Raw genomic sequence first — 12,466 nt, forward strand, 5'->3', positions numbered from 1 at the left:
TATGTATATCTCTCTTTCGAATCTTTTGGATCCATGAAGAAACTATGAAGCAAACGTGATTTCACTACTGTCCCAAATTCAGACTCAAATAAAGGGGGCATAATCAGTTCATTAAATAATAATAACAACAACAACAGCGATAATAATAATAATAATAATAATAATAATAATAATAATAATAATAATAATAATAATAATAATGTGTTTTGCTTTCTGAACTAAAAGTTGATGCCCAAATTCCTGAGATGAGCTGCAGCACCTACTGTGCTGCATCATGAGACACACTTCTATTGTTCCAACAGCAGTGAAAGGAGTGTGGTAAACCACTGGAGCCTCACTCACAGACCACTGAGGGACAATGGAGCTGAACTTTGACCTGAAGACTTTAGAGCAGCACAAAAACTGCTGACCACCTCCATATATCCTTCACTTCCAATTCTTCTTTCATAACTAAAGTTTGAAAATGTTTCAGCGATTCATAAAACAATTCGACTTTGCTGAGTCTGTAGTTTTTATTTTGTCTATTATGAATATTATTTTAATGGAAAAAGTACTCACAGGATCTCATTGACCATTCACCATAAACGGTACGCCCTTATTACAGATACAAAATTGTGAAAGACACAGGAGAAGTCATTCCATGTTATTTGATGAAATCCTAAAAGTTGCTCAACAAAGATGGTTCTTTAGAGTTTTTGAGTGTGTGACGTGTGTGATGTGATGATGAACGTGTGTCAGAGTCACTGATCTGATCATGGGGCAGCAGACCGGCTCTACAGGGTCACCACGTTCCCACATCCACACACTTCATCTCCCCCAGTCCACCAGCTGTCCCCCTGAGATCTAACTATTGTCCCCGGGGCAATGACGGCATGAACGTGACACATCCTCTTTTGTCTGAGCTCGCTCTCTGATTGGTGGAGAGTGTGAGAACCTTCATCCAGAGCTGGACTCACACATTGACATGGAGATGTGGGACTATAAAAGGAGGGATGAAGCCAGCAGAGATCACATTCTCTCTACAGAGACCTCTACAGCACACAGATCCAGACATGGCACCTACAGCCACTGCAGCACTCAGCACTTCTCAGGAGCACCTGACTCTCAGCCACAAGGTAAATAGAAGAACCTCTCAGACTTGATCTTTCAGCAGAAACCATCTCTGATGGAGCTCATATGACACTGCAGAACAGGTGTACTCATGACTGTCTTGTTCTTCCTCCAGCTCAGAAAGCCTCTGGTGGAGAAGTTACGCAGAGAGCGAATCAACAGCAGCATCGAGCAGCTCAAGTCTCTCCTGGGTCCAGAGTTCCTCAAACATCAGCCAGATTCCAAACTGGAGAAAGCAGACATCCTGGAGATGACCGTTTGCTTCCTGAGCCAGCTGCAGCAGAAGAGCCAACAACAAGGAAGACTGCTGAAGCACATCCACAAGCTTCAGTCCTCCTCTGAGAAGAAGCTGGGAGAGATGGACTTCTCTCCTCTGAGCTCCACAGTCCAGACCAGCATCAGCACAGAGAAGAGTCCAAGCGACAGCGCCCCCTGGAGGCCTTGGTAGACACCCAGACTGGACCTCTGAGATGACCATATTGGTCAGAGATGATGCACTGAACTCTGGGAAATGTTCTTCACTGGTTCTTCTGAATGTTCAGAAGGAACCTTCTGATGATGTTTGTGGAGGAAGTGACATCACTGACCTCTTTCAAGTGAAGATGGAAACATCTCATCATGCATGTTGCATGAATCTGTACTCACTTCTTGAGTGGTGATTATGGATGGTTGGACTTCCTGTATTGGAAGTGTGGTATTGATCACTGTGATCAGAAATATCTCTTTGGAATTGACAGAATGTTATTATTGATGTTTGATCAATGAATCTGGACCTGATCTGTTTTAAGATCACAATGTTTGTTTTTCTTTCTAAAACCTTGGTTGAACATCACAGAGTCACTGTTTGTCAGTGAGTCAGTTTGTGAGTCACCACATGTCACTGATTGTTCTCAAATGCAGTGAAATATTGGAGCTTTGATTGACAGTGATCAGAAGTATTGATTGTCTTTTTATAGACGGAGACTTCACTTCATGATGATCTGTTTTAAGATCCATTTTTATCCTTTTGTTGACAAAAGGTCCGACTCATGTCACAGTTCTACAGTGATGATTTATTGTTTGTGTTTGCAAAATGAGTGTTTTATAGACAACAATGTGATCTGTTTTAAGATCAATGTTCTGAGCTTTTCTACATTTGGATCAAATGTGTCAAGATGTTGGCAGTGAGTCGTGTCCTCAGATACTGTCACAGGTTTGTCTTTGATAAAGACGACTGAACCTTCACTCTCTGTGAGTCCAGAGTGTCTTGTAGAAATCTACAAGCTGTTGTTGTGATGAGTCATCACTCTTCTTCAGGGGTCCATCTTCTCATGGCTCCTCCTGTTTGGGAAATAAATATGTTGATCTCCATCTCTGTTCTCCTGAGTTGTTTTGTTGAATGAGTATATTTAAGCAGAATATGCCTGAATTCTTTGGCTAAATTTGATGAGGAGGCAAATATTAAAGTGAAGTACAACATCAGTGCCACTAGTGCAGTATTGATACTCAGTTAACTTTGAAAACAAATAGGAAGAATAACAATATAAACAACAAAGTTTAAGCAAATGAAAGAGTTAAAGTGGATCCAATTCAAACTGAAATGAAGTCTAGAATAATTTGAAGGTGCAGTCGGCTCAATATTTGACAGATTTAAGAATGTGATCTAAAAAACATAAAGGTATTAAACTTTGAATGATGAACATAGAGAAGAGAGGAGTACGATATGATTGTAAAATACATAGTCAAATTTAAATAGTCCATAACGTCCAAATATGAACAAATAACAGCTCCTCACCGTGATCCACTGAGCATTTGAGAGCTGAAGGTTTGAGGAGTTTCCCTCCAAATTCCTTCAGTGCTGTTGTCAGAAGACGACAAAGAGACTTTGAATGATTCTTTTGTGCTCATTCTGAGTGAAGTTCCTTCAGTCTGACAACATCTGCCACCTGGAGAGAAGAGAGTCACCACTGGGTTGGAAGAGTTCATGGGAGTATTGACCATTACTGTTGTGTATCTTTTGGATTATCTAACTGCATCTGAGTGGACACTTGAGTGAAAGTAAAGCTTTGCAAATGATGAGGATCATCTTGAAATGCTGCTCATCAATGAAGCAGAGAATTGAAATAACGGTTTGATTCTTTGTTCGTTGCCTGATGTTTTGTTTCAGTTGGATTCATAAACAGTATAAGAAGTGAATGTGGTTTAACAGTAGATGGAGTTTTCTGACAGCTGATGTCACCCAAGATTCTTGTACCTTCCAGACTATCAGTTCAGCATCTTTTTGAAATGGAACAGACTTTCGTTTCAGCAGATGAAAATGTAGTGGAGATACAATGACAGAATGAAGTCCACATTGCATCGAACAAATCCCAATCTAAACCAGTTTAGGGATCCTAGAGTGTCAGAGTTTCAGATGTTTCCCTGCAAATTCCTTCACTGCTGTTGTTGAAGGACGACAAAGAGACTTTGAATGACTCATTTGTTCTCATTCTGAGAGAAGCTCCTCCAGTCTGACAACATCTGCCACCTGCAGGGAAGAGACACAACTGGGTTGGAAAGCATCTTGAAAGTGTTGACACTCTGTCGTCAGTCACCACCCTGACTGACCAACAACATCTGAGTCGACTTCTCAGATGAAGTGACACCTCTACGAATGAAGAGGATGGTCTTGAAATGTTCAGAATCCCCCTGAAGACATGTAAATTTAGATCCTCCACTGCTGGTTACAAATTGAGCTCACATTTGTCAGTGCTCAGTCGTCACATGACCAAAGGATTGACATGAATTTATCCATGACTTCACTGTATTCACATTGTGTTAGGTTTTCTTTCATTTCCAGAGATTAACGCTGCAGTGACAGCGCTGTATTGTTTGAGTTTTAAAAAGACGTACGAGGAGTTTATTCAGTGGTGTGTTCTCTCCACAACAATGTAGTGTTCCCAGCTCAAGCTGGTTTGGACATTTATCTCACACACACAGCAAATAAAACCAAAGTCAAGTTGACCTTTTCTAAATAATTGGTGGTGAAGATCAGTCTGACAGAGAGAAGGAACAAGTCTGTCTTGTTCATGTCTGAAGCGTGGGATCCTGCTGAGAGCAGTCGACCTCTTATTACACCCAAATCCACCAGGGAATTGGCACACTTTGTGGAGCAGCTGTCCGAGTCACCGCTCAGGAGTGAGGTTTGGATCAGACTTTCTTTATTTTTATTAGTGTATGTCACAATGAAGCGAAATATTAAATATTTCTAACTGTTTATGGTGATTTGAAATCTGGAAATAACAGTAATCAAATCCAACTGAGCAAACCTGAACCATCCAATGGTCATCTTTCCCTCCAGATGGTTGGTCTCCATGACGACACACAGCAGCATCTGTCACTGCAGTCTCTTCCACCAACAGGGCGCAGAGTCAGTGTGGGAAAGTGACATGAAGCTTCTCCTCACACTGAGGCACGTGTCTTCAAACTGCTGCATCTGGACTCCAGTCTCACTCTCAGGTCTGAACCTTCAATCTGTGCCAGAGATGTGATGTGACTTTTTTAGTTTCTTCTGCATCAAACATAATGATTTAGTTCATGAAATTGTCTTTCACAAAAATACAATTATTAATGTCCAGAGTTTAAATTCACCTTGTCTCATGTCTCAAATCAAAAGCTTTGTTTGATTATTTGCTCTGCATTAGGTGCGTTTCTGACCTAAATTAGAAATATTTCTGCTCAAATATTGAACATTTAAGTTAAAAAGTGGTCTCAGGTTGATGCCCAAATTCCTGAGATGAGCTTCAGCACCTACTGTGCTGCATCATGAGACACACTTCTATTGTTCCAGCAGCAGTGAAAGGAGTGTGGGAAACCACTGGAGCCTCACTCACAGACCACTGAGGGACAATGGAGCTGACCTTTGACCTGAAGACTTTAGAGCAGCACAAAAACTGCTGACCACCTCCATATATCCTTCACTTCCAATTCTTCTTTCATAACTAAAGTTTGAAAATGTTTCAGCGATTCATAAAACAATTCGACTTTGCTGAGTCAGTCGTTTTTATTTTGGCTCTTATGAAAATTATTTTAATGTAAAAAGTACTCACAGGATCTCATTGACCATTCACCATAAACGGTACGCCCTTATTCCAGATACAAAATTGTGAAAGACACAGGAGAAGTCACTCCATGTTATTTGATAAAATCCTAAATGTTGCTCAACAAAGATGGTTCTTTAGAGTTTTTGAGTGTGTGACGTGTGTGATGTGATGATGAACGTGTGTCAGAGTCACTGATCTGATCATGGGGCAGCAGACCGGCTCTACAGGGTCACCACGTTCCCACATCCACACACTTCATCTCCCCCAGTCCACCAGCTGTCCCCCTGAGATCTAACTATTGTCCCCGGGGCAATGACGGCATGAACGTGACACATCCTCTTTTGTCTGAGCTCGCTCTCTGATTGGTGGAGAGTGTGAGAACCTTCATCCAGAGCTGGACTCACACATTGACATGGAGATGTGGGACTATAAAAGGAGGGATGAAGCCAGCAGAGATCACATTCTCTCTACAGAGACCTCTACAGCACACAGATCCAGACATGGCACCTACAGCCACTGCAGCACTCAGCACTTCTCAGGAGCACCTGACTCTCAGCCACAAGGTAAATAGAAGAACCTCTCAGACTTGATCTTTCAGCAGAAACCATCTCTGATGCTCTGAGCTCATATGACACTCCAGAACAGGTGTACTCATGACTGTCTTGTTCTTCCTCCAGCTCAGAAAACCTCTGGTGGAGAAGTTACGCAGAGAGCGAATCAACAGCAGCATCGAGCAGCTCAAGTCTCTCCTGGGTCCAGAGTTCCTCAAACAGCAGCCAGACTCCAAACTGGAGAAAGCAGACATCCTGGAGATGACCGTTTGCTTCCTGAGCCAGCTGCAGCAGAAGAGCCAACAACAAGGAAGACTGCTGAAGCACTTCCACAAGCTTCAGTCCTCCTCTGAGAAGAAGCTGGGAGAGATGGACTTCTCTCCTCTGAGCTCCACAGTCCAGACCAGCGTCAGCACAGAGAAGAGTCCAAGCGACAGCGCCCCCTGGAGGCCCTGGTAGACACCCAGACTGGAGCTCTGAGATGACCATATTGGTCAGAGATGATGCACTGAACTCTGGGAAATGTTCTTCAGTGGTTCTTCTGAATGTTCAGAAGGAACTTTATGATGATGTTTGTGGAGGAAGTGACATCACTGACCTCTTTCAAGTGAAGATGGAAACATCTCATCATGCATGTTGCATGAATCTGAACTCACTTCTTGAGTGGTGATTATGGATGGTTGGACTTCCTGTATTGGAAGTGTGGTATTGATCACTGTGATCAGAAATATCTCTTTGGAATTGACAGAATGTTATTATTGATGTTTGATCAATTAATCTGGGCCTGATCTGTTTTAAGATCACAATGTTTGTTTTTCTTTCTAAAACGTTGGTTGAACATCACAGAGTCACTGTTTGTCAGTGAGTCAGTTTGTGAGTCACTACATGTCAGTGATTGTTCTCAAATGCAGTGAAATATTGGAGCTTTGATTGACACTGATCAGAAGTATTGATTGTCTTTTTATAGACGGAGACTTCACTTCATGATGATCTGTTTTAAGATCCATTTTTATCCTTTTGTTGACAAAAGGTCCGGCTCATGTCACAGTTCTACAGTGATGATTTATTGTTTGTGTTTGCAAAATGAGTGTTTTATAGATAACAATGTGATCTGTTTTAAGATCAATGTTCTGAGCTTTTCTACATTTGGATCAAATGTGTCAAGATGTTGGCAGTGAGTCGTGTCCTCAGATACTGTCACAGGTTTGTCTTTGATAAAGACGACTGAACCTTCACTCTCTGTGAGTCCAGAGTGTCTTGTAGAAATCTACAAGCTGTTGTTGTGATGAGTCATCACTCTTCTTCAGGGGTCCATCTTCTCATGGCTCCTCCTGTTTGGGAAATAAATATGTTGATCTCCATCTCTGTTCTCCTGAGTTGTTTTGTCGAATGAGTATATTTAAGCAGAAAATGCCTGAATTCTTTGGCTAAATTTGATGAGGAGGCAAATATTCAAGTGAAGTACAACATCAGTGCCACTAGTGCAGTATTGATACTCAGTTAACTTTGAAAACAGATAGAAAGAATAACAATATAAGCAATATAGTTTATGCAAATGAAAGAGTTAAAGTGGATCCAATTCAAACTGAAATGAAGTCTAGAATAATTTGAAGGTGCAGTCTGCTCAATATATGACAGATGTAAGAATGTGATCTAAAAAACATAAAGGTATTAAACTTTGAATGATGAACATAGAGAAGAGAGGAGTACGATATGATTGTGAAATACATAGTCAAATTTAAATAGTCCATAACGTCCAAATATGAACAAATAACAGCTTGACACCGTGATCCACTGAGCATTTGAGAGCTGAAGGTTTGAGGAGTTTCCCTCCAAATTCCTTCAGTGCTGTTGTCAGAAGACGACAAAGAGACTTTGAATGATTCTTTTGTGCTCATTCTGAGTGAAGTTCCTCCAGTCTGACAACATCTGCCACCTGGAGAGAAGAGAGTCACCACTGGGTTGGAAGAGTTCATGGGAGTATTGACCATTACTGTTGTGTATCTTTTGGATTATCTAACTGCATCTGAGTGGACACTTGAGTGAAAGTAAAGCTTTACAAATGATGAGGATCATCTTGAAATGCTGCTCATCAATAAAGCAGAGAACTGAAATAACAGTTTTATTCTTTGTTTGTTGCCTGATGTTTTGTTTCAGTTGGATTCATAAACACTATAAGAAGTGAATGTGGTTTAACAGGTGGCTCCAATATCTCCAGCTGCAAGTCAATAGTCCTCAAAGAGAGTCAGCACAGTTCAACAGCAGCTGCTGGACGCTCCACCAACATGAGTCCAGATCAGATGAGAAGTGTTTCTTCCAGTAGATGGAGTTTTCTGACAGCTGATGTCACCCAAGATTCACAGACCTTCCAGACTATCAGTTCAGCATCTTTTTGAAATGGAACAGACCTCCAGAACCGACCAATGGCAGGTCTTCCCTCCAGATGGTTGGTCACATGATGCTATCTGGAGTGTGGGAAAACTCCTGAGAGCAGTCAACCACTGATCACATTCTTCATCTCTTCCCCTCAGGGAGTCGGCACACTTCAGGGAGCAGCTGTGTGAACCGCCCCTCATGAGTGGAGGTGAAGTTTCTGTTTGGTTTTTGATCCAACAGATTAACTTTTTCCGCTGCGACACTCTGAAAATAAACATTTCTGAAAAGTCTCTTTCTTTCTTTCAGAGGAAAAAAATCCAGATTAATAATTTCAAACTGAGCAAACCTGAACCATCCAATGGTCATCTTTCCCTCCAGATGGTTGGTCTTCATGACGACACACAGCAGCATCTGTCACTGCAGTCTCTTCCACCAACAGGGCGCAGAGTCAGTGTGGGAAAGTGACATGAAGCTTCTCCTCACACTGAGGCACGTGTCTTCAAACTGCTGCATCTGGACTCCAGTCTCACTCTCAGGTCTGCACCTTCAATCTGTCCAAAAGAACTGACATGAAATATTTTTGTGATTTGATCACAAAAATTATGTCTGATTTATGTATATCTCTCTTTCGAATCTTTTGGATCCATGAAGAAACTATGAAGCAAACGTGATTTCACTATTGTCCCAAATTCAGAATCAAATAAAGGGGGCATAATCAGTTCATTAAATAATAATAATAACAACAACAGCAATAATAATAATAATAATAATAATAATGTGTTTTGCTTTCTGAACTAAAAGTTGATGCCCAAATTCCTGAGATGAGCTTCAGCACCTACTGTGCTGCATCATGAGACACACTTCTATTGTTCCAGCAGCAGTGAAAGGAGTGTGGGAAACCACTGGAGCCTCACTCACAGACCACTGAGGGACAATGGAGCTGACCTTTGACTTGAAGACTTTAGAGCAGCACAAAAATTGCTGACCACCTCCATATATCCTTCACTTTCAATTCTTCTTCCATAACTAAAGTTTGAAAATGTTTCAGCGATTCATAAAACAATTCGACTTTGCTGAGTCAGTCGTTTTTATTTTGTCTATTATGAATATTATTTTAATGGAAAAAGTACTCACAGGATCTCATTGACCATTCACCATAAACGGTACGCCCTTATTCCAGATACAAAATTGTGAAAGACACAGGAGAAGTCACTCCATGTTATTTGATGAAATCCTAAAAGTTGCTCAACAAAGATGGTTCTTTAGAGTTTTTGAGTGTGTGACGTGTGTGATGTGATGATGAACGTGTGCCAGAGTCACTGATCTGATCATGGGGCAGCAGACCGGCTCTACAGGGTCACCACGTTCCCACATCCACACACTTCATCTCCCCCAGTCCACCAGCTGTCCCCCTGAGATCTAACTATTGTCCCCGGGGCAATGACGGCATGAACGTGACACATCCTCTTTTGTCTGAGCTCACTCTCTGATTGGTGGAGAGTGTGAGAACCTTCATCCAGAGCTGGACTCACACATTGACATGGAGATGTGGGACTATAAAAGGAGGGATGAAGCCAGCAGAGATCACATTCTCTCTACAGAGACCTCTACAGCACACAGATCCAGACATGGCACCTACAGCCACTGCAGCACTCAGCACTTCTCAGGAGCACCTGACTCTCAGCCACAAGGTAAATAGAAGAACCTCTCAGACTTGATCTTTCAGCAGAAACCATCTCTGATGGATCTCATATGACACTGCAGAACAGGTGTACTCATGACTGTCTTGTTCTTCCTCCAGCTCAGAAAGCCTCTGGTGGAGAAGTTACGCAGAGAGCGAATCAACAGCAGCATCGAGCAGCTCAAGTCTCTCCTGGGTCCAGAGTTCCTCAAACAGCAACCAGACTCCAAACTGGAGAAAGCAGACATCCTGGAGATGACCGTTTGCTTCCTGAGCCAGCTGCAGCAGAAGAGCCAACAACAAGGAAGACTGCTGAAGCACTTCCACAAGCTTCAGTCCTCCTCTGAGAAGAAGCTGGGAGAGATGGACCTCCCTCCTCTGACCTCCACAGTCCAGACAAGCGTCAGCACAGAGAAGAGTCCAGGCGACTGCGGCCCCTGGAGGCCTTGGTAGACACCCAGACTGGAGCTCTGAGATGACCATATTGGTCAGAGATGACGCACTGAACTCTGGGAAATGTTTTTCAGTGGTTCTTCTGAATGTTCAAAATGAACTTTATGGTGATGTTTGTGGAGGAAGTGACATCACTGACCTCTTTCAAGTGAAGATGGAAACATCTCATCATGCATGTTGCATGAATCTGAACTCACTTCATGAGTGGTGATTATGGATGGTTGGACTTCCTGTATTGGAAGTGTGGTATTGATCACTGTGATCAGAAATATCTCTTTGGAATTGACAGAATGTTATTATTGATTTTTGATCTATGAATCTGGGCCTGATCTGTTTTAAGATCACAATGTTTGTTTTTCTTTCTAAAACGTTGGTTGAACATCACAGAGTCACTGTTTGTCAGTGAGTCAGTTTGTGAGTCACCACATGTCACTGATTGTTCTCAAATGCAGTGAAATATTGGAGCTTTGATTGACACTGATCAGAAGTATTGATTGTCTTTTTATAGACGGGGACTTCACTTCATGATGATCTGTTTTAAGATCCATTTTTATCCTTTTGTTGACAAAAGGTCCGACTCATGTCACAGTTCTACAGTGATGATTTATTGTTTGTGTTTGCAAAATGAGTGTTTTATAGACAACAATGTGATCTGTTTTAAGATCAATGTTCTGAGCTTTTCTACATTTGGATCAAATGTGTCAAGATGTTGGCAGTGAGTCGTGTCCTCAGATACTGTCACAGGTTTGTCTTTGATAAAGACGACTGAACCTTCACTCTCTGTGAGTCCAGAGTGTCTTGTAGAAATCTACAAGCTGTTGTTGTGATGAGTCATCACTCTTCTTCAGGGGTCCATCTTCTCATGGCTCCTCATGGCTTTGCCCAATAAACAAACTATGCAAACCAACTGTTTTGTTTTCTTCTGGTGTTCATTCATCATAAAATTACTTTTTACGCTATTGTGTTTTACATTAGACATCAAAATCCTTGTATTTTTTATTTCATGGCATTTCATCATTTCTTTCACATGAAGGACATCTTTGTTTTTTTTAATTTCCCAAGACACTGAACCTAAAAAAATCTACATCAAGGAACTCTAAAATAGTGATATCTTCATCAATCCTGTCAGGGGATAGTCCAAGTGATTGTGTCCTCTTGTACCTGAGCGCATGCCCCTTAAGCACAGTGCCATTAATGTTCCTCCAGTAAATTTGATTCTTTCCAACGAATAGATTAGACTTTTGACAGTTATTTTGTGTAGGTTGATCACACCAACACTATCAGTGACACATATACAGCAAAAACAAAAAAAACAAAAAAATAATAATAATAAAATAGCAAAATAAGTTCTATAAGTTCTATATTTTACATCAGAATTAATGCATTTTGAAATCAAGTTCAAGATTAAATAAAATTTTATCCAATGAATTATGACCTGATATTTATAGAAGCCAATTTTTGATGACGATTTTTTCAACTATTTATTTGTTTTTAAAATTTTTAATAACTCAAGCGTACAGCGAGTTTGAGTAAAGCACCCAAAAATGTTTTGGGAAAGAAGGCACCCTAGTGGTCTCTTTGAGTCACTGCCTGTTATGGTGTAACTATTTCTTGCATTATCATTAAAAAAAAGAGGGGAAAAAGATAGATAAACATACACATACATACATCAAAACAGAAGTGAGTGTTGCAAATAAACGAGTAGAGAGAAGAAGATAAGAAATACGACTGGCAGTAACACACAACTGAGAAGCAGTAACACAAGACTGACAGACTGAGACACAAAACTAACACACATCGCGCACACAAAAAGCACAGACACAAGTTTACACAAAGCTACACCAGTATGCTGGATGGTCCACGTATTATTATTATGGGCCTGTTTCAAGTTGCATACGTTACCCTTCACCACTACGGGGCGCAGTTTCCCCTGTTACGGATTTTGTAATATTTCCCTTTTTTCACGTTAATCACAAAGAACATTGTTTTGATTGCGAATGATCGGAATAGGTGAGGAAAAAAAGTCCTGTTGTTTCATGTAATATAAAAAAAAAATACAAAAAGTCTGTCACATTTTCATCCATCAAGTTCATTGAACCTGAGGATTTAGCAGCAGCTGGCTGGCATCTGCATCCTCCTTCAGTGTGCACCGTCCTCTGGTGAGGCTTCGCTATTGGATGTTCTCCCGGAACTTTGTTCTCACACTGAAGGAAAAAAACATGATCTTGCCACAC

At 41.1% G+C, this 12,466-nt stretch overlaps 3 protein-coding genes across 3 annotated transcripts; all 3 read left to right on the plus strand.

Annotated features, from left to right (window-relative positions):
- Positions 1–896: 896 nt before the first annotated feature.
- On the plus strand, positions 897–1,558 carry LOC128760645 (transcription factor HES-2-like). Its single transcript, XM_053868215.1, has 2 exons — positions 897–1,115; positions 1,226–1,558. The coding sequence occupies exons 1-2, from the start codon at positions 993–995 to the stop codon at positions 1,556–1,558; spliced, it is 456 nt and encodes a 151-aa protein (XP_053724190.1). The 5' UTR covers positions 897–992.
- Positions 1,559–5,523: 3,965 nt separating this feature from the next.
- Positions 5,524–6,717, plus strand: LOC128760643 (transcription factor HES-5-like). The gene is made up of 2 exons (XM_053868212.1): positions 5,524–5,734; positions 5,849–6,717. The coding sequence occupies exons 1-2, from the start codon at positions 5,612–5,614 to the stop codon at positions 6,179–6,181; spliced, it is 456 nt and encodes a 151-aa protein (XP_053724187.1). The 5' UTR covers positions 5,524–5,611; the 3' UTR covers positions 6,182–6,717.
- Positions 6,718–9,652: 2,935 nt separating this feature from the next.
- On the plus strand, positions 9,653–10,232 carry LOC128761004 (transcription factor HES-5-like). The gene is made up of 2 exons (XM_053868831.1): positions 9,653–9,789; positions 9,900–10,232. Exons 1-2 carry the CDS (start codon positions 9,667–9,669, stop codon positions 10,230–10,232), a joined length of 456 nt encoding a protein of 151 aa, XP_053724806.1. The 5' UTR covers positions 9,653–9,666.
- The last annotated feature ends 2,234 nt before the right edge of the window (positions 10,233–12,466 follow it).

This window comes from Synchiropus splendidus, chromosome 6 (assembly GCF_027744825.2).
Source record: "Synchiropus splendidus isolate RoL2022-P1 chromosome 6, RoL_Sspl_1.0, whole genome shotgun sequence".
Taxonomy (NCBI): domain Eukaryota; kingdom Metazoa; phylum Chordata; class Actinopteri; order Syngnathiformes; family Callionymidae; genus Synchiropus; species Synchiropus splendidus.

Coding starts and splice junctions, on each gene's coding strand:
- LOC128760645 (XM_053868215.1), top strand. CDS start 993: ATGAAGCCAGCAGAGATCACATTCTCTCTACAGAGACCTCTACAGCAC. Junction 1,116..1,225: donor ACCTGACTCTCAGCCACAAG/GTAAATAGAAGA, acceptor TTCTTCCTCCAG/CTCAGAAAGCCTCTGGTGGA.
- LOC128760643 (XM_053868212.1), top strand. CDS start 5,612: ATGAAGCCAGCAGAGATCACATTCTCTCTACAGAGACCTCTACAGCAC. Junction 5,735..5,848: donor ACCTGACTCTCAGCCACAAG/GTAAATAGAAGA, acceptor TTCTTCCTCCAG/CTCAGAAAACCTCTGGTGGA.
- LOC128761004 (XM_053868831.1), top strand. CDS start 9,667: ATGAAGCCAGCAGAGATCACATTCTCTCTACAGAGACCTCTACAGCAC. Junction 9,790..9,899: donor ACCTGACTCTCAGCCACAAG/GTAAATAGAAGA, acceptor TTCTTCCTCCAG/CTCAGAAAGCCTCTGGTGGA.